This window comes from Rhipicephalus microplus, chromosome 6 (assembly GCF_043290135.1).
Source record: "Rhipicephalus microplus isolate Deutch F79 chromosome 6, USDA_Rmic, whole genome shotgun sequence".
NCBI classification, from domain to species: domain Eukaryota; kingdom Metazoa; phylum Arthropoda; class Arachnida; order Ixodida; family Ixodidae; genus Rhipicephalus; species Rhipicephalus microplus.
The window spans coordinates 198,293,448-198,310,185 of NC_134705.1; the positions used below are offsets into that span (position 1 = coordinate 198,293,448).

General features: G+C 43.6%; 3 protein-coding genes across 6 annotated transcripts in view; 1 reads left to right on the forward strand and 2 right to left on the reverse strand.

Annotated features, from left to right (window-relative positions):
- The window catches only part of Ero1L (endoplasmic reticulum oxidoreductin-1-like protein), a 41,854-nt gene that overhangs the window by 1,034 nt on the left and 24,082 nt on the right, over positions 1–16,738 (forward strand). The window lies entirely within an intron of this gene.
- On the reverse strand, positions 1,942–15,456 carry LOC119166867 (uncharacterized). 4 transcript variants are annotated; one of them, XM_037418244.2, is made up of 14 exons: positions 15,310–15,456; positions 7,884–8,069; positions 7,266–7,427; positions 6,980–7,054; positions 6,232–6,300; positions 6,003–6,155; positions 5,556–5,612; positions 5,310–5,474; positions 4,750–4,815; positions 4,604–4,672; positions 3,463–3,683; positions 3,209–3,368; positions 2,351–2,479; positions 1,942–2,066 (listed from the first exon to the last, which is right to left on the reverse strand). In XM_037418244.2, exons 1-14 carry the CDS (start codon positions 15,314–15,316, stop codon positions 2,017–2,019), a joined length of 1,569 nt encoding a protein of 522 aa, XP_037274141.1. In that variant the 5' UTR covers positions 15,317–15,456; the 3' UTR covers positions 1,942–2,016. The 4 variants fall into 4 exon arrangements, with proteins under 4 accessions (XP_037274141.1, XP_037274142.1, XP_037274143.1 ...); XM_037418245.2 differs by lacking the exon at positions 4,750–4,815; XM_037418246.2 differs by lacking the exons at positions 4,604–4,672; positions 4,750–4,815.
- Positions 11,911–15,098, reverse strand: LOC142765789 (uncharacterized). The gene is made up of 5 exons (XM_075867479.1): positions 14,777–15,098; positions 14,402–14,648; positions 12,452–12,625; positions 12,304–12,396; positions 11,911–12,232 (listed from the first exon to the last, which is right to left on the reverse strand). Exons 1-5 carry the CDS (start codon positions 14,913–14,915, stop codon positions 11,938–11,940), a joined length of 948 nt encoding a protein of 315 aa, XP_075723594.1. The 5' UTR covers positions 14,916–15,098; the 3' UTR covers positions 11,911–11,937.

The following is a 16,738-nucleotide window of genomic DNA, read 5'->3' on the forward strand; positions in this document are numbered from 1 at the left end:
CAAAGCGCCGTGAAAATACAGATGCAAAAACAGTATGTTTTGGGTTTCCGATCCATACTGCACCTGTATAGATTCGGCTTTTGTGGGTTTAATCTTGCTTTCGTTCAAGTTTATTTTCAAAGCGGATTCTTGCGTCTTACTGACAAGAAAAAGCAGATGTCGTGCAGACAATCTTCGACTGCTTGTTTCGTCCGAATCATTTTTTTTTTAATCAAAACGTTCGTGCACATCCGGCAGTTTCGTTTCACATGCAACACATGTATCGCAGGATGCACACCCAATCGAATTGTAGTGTTGCAATACATGTGCGGTGCTTTTTTTTTTAATCATTTTGTTCCAGTAGCAATCTTTGCTCCCTGCACAACGTCCTGTTGTTTCTATCGTACATTTGCGCCTCACCTCAAATCAGTGTCGGCGTGAATTAAATTATGTTCGAACTGCTTGAAGCCGGAAATCCGCGCAGGAGCGCGCGACAGACGCGATACACCGATCGAGCGAGTCGCATATGAGAAATGAGGAATCACGCTGGTGTGCTTTTGTCGTTGCGCGCGCGCATTTGCATGCGGACGTGATCGGTAGCACGCTCTTACCTTTTTTTTTTTTTTTTTTTTAATGCGGCGCTCTTCCGTAGCTGGGACACGTCGAACTGTCACCGACATGACGTCACCTTCAAATGTTATGACGTAACTCTTGCCATTTTTTTTTTTCACGGATAGCACCGTGATTTACGCGTGACGCTACTACGTTTACGTGTTATCGTATGTGTGACTTCCGCTTCTGTAGGGCGGTTGTAGTACGTCCCCGCATATTTTATTTTTTTCTAATGAAGGGGGGCATTGCCTCGTAGCACGTATGTGCTGTAACGAAACTCGCAAATCGGTGGAATTGAATGTCGTGCATCATTCGCGCCTGCGGCGCGCGCGTTCTTTTGTATTGCGCCTTATTGCGAACGTCGTTCCCGCGTTATTTTTACTCCGCCGTGCAGCTGCGTTTTGGCAAGTTTTCTGTCGGATTACTGAGCGATGCGGGCCGCTCATCAAAAGCCGCGCGTGTGCGCCAGCTGCGGGGAAGAGCTCGGAGGCGCTTTATTATTAGTATCTCTTTTTTTTTTTTTTTGGCGAATCGTTTCAAAAGACGGGCCCCTAGGCAAATGGCCTCTTCGTGATATTTGTTCCCGAGATCGCGTGCGTGATTTCTGTGAGCGACGTGTCTTTTTGCAGGTGCGGCCCAGTAGTTCGTTATGTTTTTAGGGCGTTTATAAATATGCTGGTTGATGGATCGTCCTTTGCCACCTGTTCTGTGGAAAACGACTTCCTATAGGACAACGCTACTTAATAAATGAATAGAAAATTATTTTTTGTGCTTATTATTTGTCTGTGTCCTGTCGACCCTGGCACATACCAACTCTAGGGGATTGGCCAAGAAAACTTGTTGTTGCACTAATGATTGCCAACCTATTACTAAAAATCTACAAAAAAATACAAACAAACAGATATAAGGTGAGAAAATTTTTAAATAAGAACAAAATCTAATACAATAAAACATTCATAAAAGGAAATTAGTCCTAATATCACAATGACCCAGACAACGCTCCGACAACCTGAGGTTGTCCTGAGGATGACCTACACCGTACGAAAGTATGACCTGAGGAAGCCCTCAAATGAACCTCAAGTGGTCCTAAACCAGTCCGTTTGTCCGGCCTCAGATCGTCCTCAGGGCATCCAGAAAAGAGCACATTATGATGAGTCTAGTACTTTTTGAGGACGAAGCATACAAGACCTAGGCACTCATCAGACCTTACGAAAAGTTGCTCTAATTCTTCTTTTGGAGCGCTGAAATGACAACTGATCAATCAAAAGTGCCTGAACATGCACACTCTTTAAAGCACTGCCTGTGAGGTTTCAGTAACAATTTCTTCAAGTATAGCAATAAAAACAGCAATGCACAGAAAACATGTTTATTTTCAGGAATGAAACTTGGCAGTTTTCACTAGATGAGACTTCTTGCCCTGTGCCTTCAGAGGTCTTCATCCGATGGGCTTGACAACGCGACACTTTGAAGACATTCTGTAGTAATAGAAAGCAGCATATCTTGAAGCACAAGTGAATTTAGAGTATCAATAAGAATATTAAGACAATAACAGCATGCCAGATTTGAAAGCATAAAATGAAAATTATATTACCATAATGTGCAGGTACGAACTAGCCATTATATAATGGTGAAAATGATTTATATAGTTCATGCTTGCATACACATCAAAATTCGAGTAAGGCAAGAAAATTATTTAAACTATAACAGCAAAAGTATCATATGTTATGATAGCTTCAACAGCACAGATAATAAAACTCACCCTCATGGTGAGTGCGAGAAGTTCTTAAGCGCTGCTTCTGGAGCTTTTCCCCAGCATGCCGAAGCCACACTTTAATCACACACTCGATGTCATTTTTTTTTGTTTCCGGAAAATTTCGCCTCACGGCCTCTGAAAAAGTACAAAGTTCATAAAACAGGAATTACACAAACATAATACATTAATATAATGCTACATAGGTTGTTTGAAGAAGTACCTCTAGTCAGCATGATCGACATTTTGATAGGTGGGCACATCATCATTAAAGGTCCTTGCCATCCTTCCCCATGTTAATTTCAAGAGTACTGACATTGACACTATGTGTTGCATTACAAGAAGAACACCACGAAGAAGACATCATTGTAACTTTTTTGAAACCTAGCATGCAAAGAATGATGAGGCGCCTTTGACGAAAATACGTCCATGTATGAAAATGTTGACCAGCTTGTCTTAGGTACTTATTCCTGTTTAGAGATCCTCAGTGATCACTATGAGCTTCCATCTGTTAGTTTTCATCTGTACATAAGATTTCCACTACAGTTAAGAATGCCTAGTAGTGCTACCTGATAATAACTTCTGCAAGTAGTGAATGCTTGCGTATGTGTGCCATGCAAGTATACTAGTGTGCTTGAAGAAGCTGCAGGGTTTCTTACTGACAACAGATATTTCATGCTAAAAATTTTCCACGTTTAAGCACATAATTTTAATTAGCAAGCATCCTAAAAAATTTAATGCTTTCATGAAAAGATTGTTCTTTTGCTATTGACTTCAAATGAAAGATAATGTGGATAACAGACTTAGAAATGTCTGTACTCAAACACGGCTCTTGCAGCACATGGTGTTGTGAAACAAATTACTCACTGCAAATGACATCTGTGACACCTAGATCCACAAACTTCCTTTTGCCTTTTTGGCCTGCCCAGCTGAACTGCACAGCAACCTCAAGGCTTAGCAGAAGCTCCAGCATCCTCCTGGCTGCTGCCCCAAAAGTTGAGCCACCAAGGCCAGCAAGCTGCTGTATCTGTACAGTTTTGAGGTCATTATTTTTTTTAGAAGAGTAGCTTAATGCAGTGACTAGAAAAAAAAATTATAGAAAAATATAATGAATGACGTACAAGCTTTAGCTTAATGTTGCCATCAGCAGCAAGTCTCCCCTCAAGACTTAGAAATTGGTCAATATCCTTGACCGGTGTCAAAACCACATCATCATTTGTCTCATCTTGAAGCCTCACTGTTGTGTTGAAAAGGTGCTGCTGCATGGCATCAACCTGTCGTCCCAGCTGCTCTAGCCTCATCAGGATAGTTTGCGAAATTCGCATGAGTTGACGCACGTATTCTGTAAAGACGTGTTCATGAAGTAATAGCGCTGAATTGCAACATATAAAATGGCAAAAGCTGAGATAACATTGAAAATGAGAAGTGCTACTAAACACAGCAAAACAAGCACACAGTTGTTTATGGCTTCTCTGCACATTATTGTCGGTTTTAGAAATTTGTGCCTACATGGCTTCAGTTATTTTGTTAGCATGCTCAGTGATGCCTTTTTAGGACCTGAATACGCATGCAGAGTTGACACTGAGATGAAGCACCTTCATTGCGTGCTGTGATTCAGTGTACCCATATATTTACAACCTAGTTTTCAACAAAAACTTGGAATAAGTTCAGAAAAATTGTTGAAAGTTAGGTTATTAAGTGAATTTGTGAAAAATAGAATAAGCAGAAACAGATACTTTAATGTTTTAAGCACTGAAACAATGTGTGACCAGACCATACATATAACAGTTGCCATAGTTTTTGCAGCAAAGTGATGCCACTATCACTTTCCCAACGAAAGCAAAAAAAAAATGTTTAAAATATAACTCTTCATTTATGGGGTAAAAGCGTGCTCATCGCCATCAAAGTGACACACAGTCCTCATTTCCACTGTGATCAAGAGGCATGTTCTCTACACTAAATAGGCGACAACAGTTGTTTATGAATTAAAAGTATTAATTGTGGCACCTTCGCTTCAATTTTTCTGAGACATCAGGTATTTACACTTGATAAAGCAACTACAGTTAGTACATTGTTCCGAAATTGCAAATAAGCAATTATGCTGCTTACGACTGGCACAGCTATAAGACAAAACGTTTTGCTTAGCACTTGCAAAGATTTTAATCTAAAGAGAAAAAAAACTGTATTCCCTAGACAATAAATACAAAGATTGTCTTCACCTCTGAAGTGGCACCCGGGTAAGAAAGCTTTAATGTTACTTACCAGGAGGTGAGCTTCTATTGCTAGAGGGGAAGCCTAATGAAGACCCATGGGTATTATTGTGTGCAGTCCCTACAGAAGCATAGATGAAGGTTTTAAGATGCACTTCTAAAAACTAGCTCTGAACATTTCATCGAAAGTATTCTTACATGAAGGGCCTTGCTGACTACTGTTATGTTGCTGCAACACTTGCCTTTCAAGGTTGTCTGCATGCTCTGTAAGTGACAGTTCCTACAAGTGACAGTTGCCATTGTTTTTGCTACAAAGTGATGCCACTGTCATTTCTGTCTACTGAAAAAAAAATATTTTTTTTTTGATTATGGGGTAAAAGCGTGCTCATTGCCATCGAAGTGACACGCAGTTTTCTCATTTCCACTGCGATCAAGAGGCATGTTCTGTACACCAAAAAGGTGATAACAGTTGTTTATGTATTAAAGCTTTAATTACTGGCACCTTAGCTTCAATTTTTCTGAGACAACAGGCATTTACACTTGATAAAGCAACTACATTTGGTACATTGTTCCGAAATTGCAAATAAGCACCCTATGTTGTTTACCACTGGTGCAGCTATCAGACGAAACGTGTTGCTTAGCACTTGCAAACCTTTATAACGTACAGGCAAAAACACTTTGTATTCCCCAAACAATGAATATAAAGGTAGTCTGCATCACAATAGGTGCCGATCTAAGGAAGCTCTAATGTTACTTACCAAAAGGTATGCTTCTAGTGCTAGGGGAATTGGAAGGTGTGTGTCTACTGGTAGGAGAATTCCTGATGACATTTTGCCCCTCATTATATCCTGCTCTCTGAGCAGGCATAGATGATGTTGAGGGAAAGCCTAAGCCAGGCTCGTGGCAATTATTGGGTGCAGTCCCTGCAGAAGCATAGATGAGCCTTTTAAGCTGCACAATTCTAAAAACAGCCCCTGAGCATTTTATCAAAAATACCGTCTTACATGAAGCCCCTTGCTGACTGCTGTAATGCTGCTGAAATGGTGGCCCTTCAAGATTGTCTGCATAAAAAAGAAAAGGGACAAGAATCAGAGTGATGGGACAGTTATTTTGGCCAGTTACGCGAAGCTCCCACCATCTTTCCATCAACACTTGCTGCAAAGCTTTAGTTGCAAAGTGATGCAAAGCTTTAGTTGTTCCAGAGTTTAGAAGGCTGGAACTACATTTACACTTGACACACCAACTACAGTTAGTAAGTTGCTCCAAAACTGAAAAGAAGCATCCATGCCATTTAGCTCTACCATAGCTTTAGACTAAACATATTGCTTAGCATATGGAAAACTTGGTGCCTAAAGTAAAATAACAACTTGCATACATAACACACAATAAATATGAAGGTAGACTTCACACGTAAAGTGACACCCATGGAAGGCAGCTTTTGTATCACTTACCCAGAGGTCTGCAGTTGTTGCTGTATGAACCTCTGTAAACATTTTGACCCTCAGGTGATGCCATTCTCGGTGAAGGGGCTCTTTGTGATGGCCTAATGCCTGCTGGTGAACTGGAGTCGAACGCAGGCACTTCACTGATATTGGATCTAGTCACTGCAGAAACATAAGTGAAGCTTTGAAATGTAATTCTACACATGCACTTTGAGCTGTTCATCAAACATAGTCTTACATAAAGCCCCTTCCTGGCCTGTGGTGCGATGCTGCTGCAGTGGTTGCCGCCCTGCCTTGTCTGCATACCCTGTTAGAAAACAGAGGCAAGAAAAAATCAGCGGGTAATGGGACAGTAGAATAGTCATGTGAAGATTAGACAAATTTTCCATTGTTTCTTCATGGCTCCTGAAAACCTGCAAACCTTGCATGAAATCAGCTCCGTCTACAACATAATCAAAGTTACAAATCTGTGCAGTGAGAATGATATAAAAAATGAATTTCAAGCGCTAGCATCACTCTGTCGTGGAATACTCAACACCAAGCAAAGGGCAAGTGTCCAAATTCGATACGACCCTGGGTATTTCTCTTCTCAGTTTTAATTTTTTGTGTCTATCAGTTACTTTTTCATGTCCATCAGGCCACTGATGGCCATGGCGACCCCACTCAATGCAAGAACGGGTGTTCAAGAGCTGCTCTAAAACTGATGTGCATGGTTTACGTACAATATCCCCTTTGGCAAAAACTCTTGGTTGGAAGCGAGTACTTAAATGCGTGCTGACATTCTCAGTTATCGCAGGTCAGAAGCATGTCATATGCTATTTGACATGACATTTTGGAAAGGAAAATGAAAAGTAAATAGAGGTTAACATGGAGTTATTAACCAGTTTGCCACCCTGCATAGGGGTGTAGAAAAAGGGGTTGTAAAGAGGAGAGATAAATAAAATAGCAAGAAAAAAAAACAGGATTTTATCCCAGAAGCATATCACCTTCATGTTCCAATGACCGTGGCTGGGTGGGCAGTGGCCGATTCTCTAAATTTCTTGGTCGCTTGTGTTTTCTCCCTAAGAAAGCAAGCCAGAATCAGCATTTCACAGCCCTAAAGCCAGATAACCCAGTGTTACTTTTGGCGGTAGATAACAGAAAACAGTGTGAGCAATTCCGTGGGGCTATCATTGTAAAATAGGCATTGCAGGATGTAAAAAGATTCAATACTATTAAAAAACATAAGTACAAGCAGTTCACTTTACGTAAAGTTCAAAAATGGTGTTATACGTCTTATCATTGAAGCTGGAGGTGATGGTGCCCCTTCATCATCTTCAGACTCATAGGATCTCTTATTTTTTTTTCTTCTGCCTTTCCCAAGTTCTGCCTCGCCGTCCAAGTTGGATCCATTTTCTACCCTTGGCAGATTTGCCCGTGCTTCGGCATATGTATCTGCAGAAAGAAGGGCAACAACTACTAATTAAATGATAAGCATGATCATTTCTCAGATCTGTCACACATAACAAGTAGAACTCCAATTCCTTTGCATAAGTCATTACCAAGCAGGTACTAAGAGTCACCCATGATATTAAAATGGATCATTTAAATTTTGCTGCAATGACAGCTGACATGCAAGTATTCACAAAATATGAGATACTTGATTTCGCATAATTGTTCTTTTTTTCCTGATATTCTCGAAGCTATCTTCTGATATTCTTCGAAGCCATCTTCTGATATCTTTTCCTGATATTCTCGAACCCATCTAAACTTTTAAGAAGTTACTTTGATCTAAAGTGGCAATTAGAGTTACAATGCTGAAATTGCAGTTTATTACATACCTTTTACTTCATTGCTGACCAAATCGCTGAAAAACGTGCAGTAAAACAGCATAAATAAGGAATAATTTACCAAATTCTCGGACAACAGTGCAAGGCACTTCTATCCAGTCAGCCCCTGGAGTCGCTTTCGCCTTCAACAAACTATGTACATATTTAGTTTGTCGAGGCCACAGGCAGCCGTCGCCTTTCAGCCAACTTTTGAGGATGATCCCAGATGTATCATCCTCTTCTGGGAAGAGAACGACAACGTATTGACCTTGCAAAAGAAAGAGAAGCCAAATTCAAATTCTGTATACATTCTGACACAGTTGTGAAAGTTTATTACATGTGCACTGTAGCATGCAAAAGAGGGAAAACAATGCTTTTCCTTTTCAAATACACTTTCAGGCATTTCTGTGAGATGTTCTTCAGAGGCCAATACCGCAGACTAGAAGGCTGAGACACTGAGTAAATTCCCAGTATGGAGGAAGGGCATGGCAGAGAATAAAAATCTTCACACTTGAGGAACTTCCTTCCAATTATGCATGGCTCACCGCACGGGAGATGAGCAAAATTGTCAATAACGACGATTGACCCATCACTTAGCCTACAGCACCCATTTCTCTTTTCAGCTCTAAGAATGACATTGCCAGGCAATGTTACTTTTTTAAACTCGGGGCCTCGGCATGGAGCAACAAGTGGCCCGTCAGCATGCTCTGCAGCAAATACGACATGGCTTTCAGTTTTCTTATGCCTCAGAGGACGGTGTGCCTGCTCAGCAAGCCTGTTGCAAAGTTGCTCCAAGGGAAGGTCTGGCTTTCTCAGCATTCTCTTTAACGAGGACATATGGTTTTCAAATGGGAAGGCACTCCATGAGTCCAAGGGGCCAAGGTGTGTAACATCATCTGCCAAATGACACAGGCCATGCACATTGTGTGAAACATGCTCTTTGCCATAAATGCTTATGAATGTCCGGATAAAAAACTTGAGCATGTTTCCGGCATACTCTATCTCACTTGCAGGTGCAGCTGGTGTGGAAAGAACAGAGATCCCCACATGTAAAGCTAAGAAGTTCTTGTACATGTGTGCAGGAATCAGTGATGACAAAACAACGGGTCCTCCATATAAAAGAAAAAAGCGAAACTCAGTCGCTTTCCACCGATCAAGTTCAGCAATGCTCCTCGGCTTTCGGCTAAAATCACATGGAACACACCGTGCAATTTGAGAATTTTTTTCCGACATCTCAAGACGCACTTTGCTTCCAAGTCTGGTCACTTTTGGGCCACGTACCCACAGTGTCAAGAGCTTGTTCATGACACCCAAGCACACAAGGTGCATGTAATCTAATGGTATATCTTTCACTAGGTCAAAAGGAAGTTCCTCAAGAATACTTTCGCCTGTGTGATGCTCCTCCTGGACTTTTAAGCGAAAGCTGTCATCTGTTCGCTTGCGAGCATTGACGTTTGGGAAGCACACCCTGCCCTCACAGTAGACACCTTTTACGTCACATTTGGTGCAGCTGTAATAGCCTGTGTGGCTTCTGACATATAATACAAATGCCTTTGCTGGTGCATCACATATGAGGGCATACAAGCTAACAGGAATTGCAGTTTCTCCAATGGTAATCCCTGTTGTGATAGCAGCATTTATGTCACAAACAAATGGTCGCAAAAAATCATTCGCGTTGTTGGGCTTGCTGCTTCCGAAAAAAACACCCACTATAAATGGTGCTTTGTCCTCCAAATTACTTATGCGTCCCAGTATGCACCAAAATTGGCCCCGTGAACTTTTTGAAACCGGCAGACCGTCAATGTTGAAGCTAAGCTTCAAAATTCTTGGTAGTTCTGCACAATCTTGCAGCACTCGCTGTAGGCCTGCACTGAGGCCGAAATGATGGTATTTCCCGCCGGCCAGCTGCAACACTTCCAGGCACTTCTTGGGCGTCTGTAACAATGCCCTTGCAGTTGAAGGGAGCGCGCTGAAGCATTCGTGGGACTGTAGTACTCTCAAGAGCGATGTAACTGAAGTGTGCGATGCGCGAGATTGTAAGGCCCACGCTTGCAGTCTCTCACGAAAGGCCAGCAAGCTGTCCACACTGCCGCGTTCACAAACTTGCTCTTCGTTACTCCCAGTCGGTGCCAATTCGAAAGAATCCCTCTGCCTCACCTGCGAGGTCGCCGAAGTCGAAGCCGCAGCGCTGCTGTCATGGAAGGCACGCCGTTCGAAGTCTGTGTGATCGTGAGGCACAGAAACACTGCAGCCGCTGGGGTAGCACGCGTCGCCAGAAATCAAAACGTGTCCTTGGGGCACATCCGTTTCTGGAACGATCGAGGAGTGTGCCGAAGGCCGTTCTCTGTCATGAACACAAAGGCGACGATGGCCGTCTTCGAGGTCGACCGCACAAGCCTCGGAGGGCAAGTCGCTCTCTCTTTCGGCGTTGCGGGAATCTCGGTCAACGTACCGCGTGTCATTTATGACATCGGCCTCACTGTCAATAAGCTGAAAACTAGCATTGACGCGCCGATTAATTTCACGCCGAAATTTGCGATCCGCGCTCTCAGCCATCTTGAACAGCACAGAGCACAGTAGAGGAATCTTCGATTTGGCTTGCACTAGTTCAGAAAAGTGCAGGTGCAGAAAAAGCGGTGCCAAGCGGTGCAGTGAGCGTGCAGCGCCGGTCGAGCAAGTGCAGGTGCAGCCTCAACCACGCCTCGGCACTAGCCGACACTAGCGCGCGACGGCTACAGCCAAAACGAAGGCGTGAGTTGACGTGAGTGCAGGCCGGAGAACACCTTGTAGTGTAAGCCTAAAATAGCCGCCTCCGCCGCCTTGTCCGATCAATACACGGCCGTGATGGCACTTCTTGTGACTGCGATGGAATTGCTGGACTCGAGCAGCGACGACGATTCCGTCAGCGGTGCCGTTTGCAGTGACTGCGACGATGAGTACGACGATGCGTGCATCTTGGTCGCGTGCGCGTTGGTGCGCGACGATGCCAACCGTGTACCCGGGTACGAAAGCATTATCGGCAGGTACCATGAGTATGAATTCAAGCGCCTCTTCAGGCTGTCCAGGGAGACTTTTGATAGTTTCAGGGCCAAGTTCAAGACTTCAGCCTTCTACCCAAGGGCAGTGCAAGGCCGCCAACAAATCAGTGCCGAAAAAACATGCCTCATAGCGCTTGTGTACCTAGGCTCACAAATATCTATGTACGCCATAGGCGACAAATTCGATGTTACCGAGTCGTCTGTTCATGTTTGTGTGACACGGGTCGTTCACTTCTTACACGCTATTAGCGATGAGATAATTTGCTGGCCTAGTAGCGCGGAAGTGACCCGCATAAAGAACGGCTTCCTCGCCAAAAGTAAAGGCAAGGGCCCAAGAAACACCATCGGCTGTATCGATGGATCACACATCGGGATACTCACTCCAAGCGAATCTACGCAGTCTTACTTCAACCGGAAAAAGTGGCCTTCGATAATCCTGCAAGGAATCTGCGACGACAGGAACAAGTTGCTGAACGTGTTTATTGGGTTTCCAGGTTCGGTTCACGACGCCCGTGTCCTGAGGGAGAGCCCCTTCTTTGCACGCGCAATTCAGGAATGTGAAGACAATTATATACTGGGTGACAGTGCATATCCACTGATGCCATGGCTCATGACCCCATTCAAGGACAATGGAAGTTCTTTTCCTACGTGGAAAAAGAGCTTCAATAAACGACACAGTCAACAACGAGTGCTTATTGAGAACACCTTCGGCCTGCTTAAACAGCGTTTTAGGAGGCTCTACCTTGTTGATGCAAAAAGTGTGCAACAGTGCTGCTATATAGTTATGGCTGCGTGTGTGCTACACAACATGTGCAACGATGAAAGGGACTTCCTTGAGGAACTTGCAACGCTTCCCCAAGAAGAAGATGTGGGCAATGATGAAAGTGAAGGAGATTTTGATTGCAGTCTGCCAGGCTACAGTCAGTCTCTGCGAGAGTTCATTGCAAAGGAACAGTGCTAGAAGTTCATCTTTGCTTCGCGATTTATTCAGTGTGCAAATGTTTTGCGAAGTGGGGTGCCGCGTCTAGAAGCAATGTTTTTTTTTAACAAATTAGATGGAGTAGACACTGCTAGTGTTATAAAAGTTTATTGCCCATATTATAACCCGTCCTTATTTGAGAGTACGTCGATCAACCGATCGAATCGCTGCATGCGCTCATCATGCCGCTTTGCCTTTGCCTCTTCCCATTTTTTTCTTTCCTCCAGTTGTTTCACTGCTGCCTCCTCTTGCTTAGCTCTCGAAGCTTGCATTTTTTCTAATGCCTCCAAGAGCGGCGTGACTTGGGACCTACTCTGGCGCTTCCTTTTTGGCGTTGTGCTGCTCCGAACTTTGGATGCTGTGTTGCACTCGACTGGGACTGCTGCATCTTGAGGTGCTTCAGTGATGCTGGTGCTGTTGAAAGTAATTGTACAGGTGCCATGTCATTTCCAGGCTACAGCACAAATTAAGTAATTTTTACTTACTCTGGACTTGCACTAGGCAGGATTGTTTTTCCAGGCTCCAAGAGCAGCCTTGGATTTACACTATGTTCTTTTTCCAAGACTTCTGCCAGCTCTCTGTAATAGACACTATGAGAATCACTGAAGATATGAAGACACAATCGTAACTTACTCTTCATATTCACAGTTCACACGGTGGTGACCTGAAGAATTGTTGTCTTTTTTTGACTTTTTATATGCTCTGTCCAGCGACTTCCATTTGTTTTCCACTTGTGTGGCAGTCACGTTGCACAAGAACTCCGTATTGATGGCCTCAGCCAACTTCTTCCACAGAAGCCTTCTTGTGCTAAACAAAAAAGCAAAGCACAGTTAGTAGGAAAGAAGGAAGCGACGTAACGTGACCCAAGTCTTGCAGTAGCACATGAACCTTTCCTTAGTACTTCATATGTGTAGCTTTCAGGGATAATTGCTAGGGATGTTCGATTATTCGAAAATTTTGGATAATGAATCAAACAGCACTGTATTCGGTTCCTAAGTCGAATCGAATTGCACATATTCTAAGTAACAAATATTCTTTTAATAATCGGCACTGGCGGGAGAACCCCAAAACAACGAAACAGCTACAAGTCATTCTTTCAATCCCTAATGTGACCTGTACGCAGCCCAAGCTTTTGCAAGACTACCTACACTATATTGATTGTCGAATGAATGCGCTTCTGAAAGCTCCATTCTTGCTCAATTTTTACTGCACTTTAGCTGTATCGCATTTATCAGCTCCTGTCTTCGTCTTGTAATAACCAAAGGTGGGAACTACGAGTGCTTGCAGCTTCACGACTAGCAACAGATACAAGTTTTGCGTTTGCGTAAATTGTTCTTGCAGATGTAAATTTCAACGCCCATTGTTATCCGCTTTTAGTGCGCAGGCCATGTTGTGATGACGGGTTGATCTGCTCCGTTACATATTTAGTTGTATCTGCAATGCTTGGTTGTAAATTGTTTTGTTTTTGTGTCCCAATTTTATTTAAAGTGAGGTGACAAAGTCTCACGTTGATAACGCTAGTCAATGCCGTAGTTGAACCTACAATTACAAAATGTTACGAATATTCTAGTTCCTGCTGCATACGAGATTACCTTAGTTTTCGTAATTGTGGTATTTTGAGTAGATTCAAACTGACTGTAATGGCCTTTGTCGAAAGTTTGTGACTATTTGTTTCAAATAAAATGTTCTGTTCTAAGGCTGTTTTGAAAATGGTCTACTTACTATTCAAACAGTATTCAATTACTATTTGTATTCTATTTGGTGCCATTACTATTTGACTCTTACTTGATTAGGTTCCGAAATTCACTATTCACACACTTCTGATAACTGCGAACGTTCTTTTTGTGCGGGAAGCATTATGTTGGAGAAGTTGAACATTGTGTAAATCACTCTTTTGGATCATAAAGCTTCACTAAGGAGACAGCCATATTCTAACCTGTCTTTGCATTGTAAAACATGCAGCTGCGCAACCTTGTTTGCTGACACGACGGCGCAGTCTAGGTTCAAAGATAGGGTAGCACGTGTCAAGAAGCATATCTCTTTTAACAATGAGCTGCACCATCTTGAAAAGTGGCAGTGCGAGAGAAATGCGGACAGACAGTGAAGACACAAGGACTGCAGGGCGAGACTTGCTAGAGATGTGCCTCAGAATAACAACATGCAATTCCCTCTAGTGCAAATTCTCAAGGCAGCACTACACTTGCAACATGGCTTGAGCTTGGAGGTGCTGCACCTTTTCGGCAAGACAGCGGTTGTGCAATGCCCAACACAAAAGCACCGTCGCTGTTTTTGAAGATCACTTGACTTAATGAAACATTACGAATGCCTTCGTTGTGTATATATGTGCGTGACTATACATACTGTTTGTGTGTATATGTAAACGTATATGTCACAGTCAGGCGCATAGCCAAAATTTTTTTTCAGTGGGGGGGGGCAGTAAAATGTAAATTGCTGGCAGTAAAATGTAGGCAACAATAACCATCGCCATTGTGAACTTCATGCGCCCTTATCTTGTTGGTGCTTGCCTAGAGTGAAACGGAATAATAAAAAGCTGCAAATAATTTTGGACATAGGATGACATACCGAAGTGCCCTGGTTTTTCCCACCAAGTCCTTCATTTCCGAGTATTTGGCGATGAAGAACCTTGTTTTTCGGGCGCTCCAAAGCTCTTCCACATCTTCAGCCGACGCGGCTGCTGCTGGAAATGCGGCTAAAGCCCCATCGCTGTCAACGTCGCCGTCGCAGGCAGGAGAAGGCGTCGGCGGTTGTGCCGGAGGGGGGTCATTTTCACGATTCCCTGCCATGAACCGCAACGTAACGCGCTTGCCGTCTGCAAGGGCGAAAACCAAGATTAAAAATACCGACATAGCATAAGCAATGCTACGAGGCTGTTTGCTGACCGACTACGACTCCTGGCCGCTAACCACGTTTTTTGGCAATGCATGCAGCCTGACTTACCTGATGCCTCATAGACGTAACCGTTGGCGTCCGTCATAAATGACCCGTCGGGATTGTGAAGTGCCTTAACTTCCTTTTGAACGCCCTGAACAACTATTTGCAACGTCGTCTGCTCTGGCCTTGGGGGGACGCCCGCCATGCTGCACTACTCTGCACCTGCTTTGGAGTGCGTGCACGCCGGTACAGAACTCGTCAGGAACTAGGCTTACACCTAGACAAAACGAGGGAGCCAGTGCAGAGGGTGCGACAGAGGGCGCGCGCTGCTCCGGCAAAACGAGGACGAAGGTGCTGCACCCTTTGAACTGGTTCAGCCGGTGCAGCCAAAACGAAGAGACCATAGAATGGTGGCTAGACCAAAGAACACCCACCACCAGAACACGTTGTTAGGCTAGTCAGTTGGTTTGTACATACATACATGAATAAGCAGTAAAGATATACAGCGCGAGGCTGAAAATCAACTGTCCTCTCTTTTTTTATTTATTTACCTTTGCGGCTTACAACTTCAATATGAAAATTTAACAGAAGACACTCACCTGGCATGCTTACGATTCTTTGAGGGCTTCTGCGAGAAGCTTCCTCTATGGCGAGAAGTGTTGTATTGGAATGTTGACTCGACCAATGACTCGACTTGACTTACTGCAGGCCCATAATGATGATGATGATAGTTGCGTCACTTTAAAATGGGTAAACAGTGTCGTAGACATCCAGATTTAAAAGCACCTTGACTGCGCATGGTGACCGCATTAAGGTACTGCTTTTTTTTTGTTAGCACCACCACAACTTCAGTCGCCCATTCGTTTTCCCACAGCGTTCTAGTTCCAATGCTGCTCTATTCACGATAACCTAGGCCAGCCCAGTCGTCAGCATGGTCAGTTGTCGTCTGCTCGATGGGACCGTGCGGCATTGCAACACTGGACACTCGAGAATAACGTGCTCGCTATTCACAGTTTTCACGCCTGCATTCATTTTGGAGCCGACACCGTTTATACTCGCACCAAACTTGGTCTGCCGCACGTGCGTTCATTGGGGAAACGGGTCAGACCACAGTCAGTGCGATATAATTCCGTATGCACGTCGGCGGTAGATCACGACCAACGAAAACGTGCAGGCAGAAAGTTTGGCCTACGATCACTTACAAAGTAAATAAATAAATAATAAATAAAAGAACACGTCTTTCTCGTGTTGGCTTGAAGTGCTTCCTCGTGTAACTATCTCATTTTAATGATCGAGAAGTACTTTACTATTATGACTCGAAAGTAGGCATACGAAATCCCGTGGACTTATTCGTTAACAGCCAGAAAATTAACCAAACACGAATTGCGAAAGCTGCATGCACCTACGAAACATGCATATCCTCAAAACGTCCTCGAGCAGACGATATCAGGACAATTCTTCGTCCTTAAAAAGGTCTCAAAGGGGCATTTTGGGGATAATCCTGCAAGTGTCGACTAGAGGACCAAATGAGGACGTCCTGAAACTGCCGAGGACGTTTGTACCATATGAGGACGACCTCAGGTCGTCGAGTGTTGTCTGGGGAAAGTCTTCGTTGAATTATTGTTGCTGTTAGGACGCACCTACAAACATTCGCTGATGTACGACCGCACTAGAATGGCTAGAATGGCCGCCATAACCGCACTGCTGTGATTAGCCTACTCGCCTGATTTTTCATTTCTTTACAAATAGGGGCTTCGATTTCGTGACACTCCGCTAAGAGGGTAATTTTTCCAACTTAAATGAATGCGCCTCACGCGTTTGCCACTCAAGAAAAAAAAAAGCGAACAAAAAAGAATGCGAATTCCGATTTTAGATTTAGGACTTCTCGACGTGAAATATCTTGTCAGAGCGCCTTTAATGAAGGTTTCTTCGCTCAGCTTTAGCAGTTGTAGGTTGAGCGCACAGTGTACTAGAAGTACTTGCAAGCGTGAAATTATACCGACTTGTCTTGATCGTTGACAAGTAATA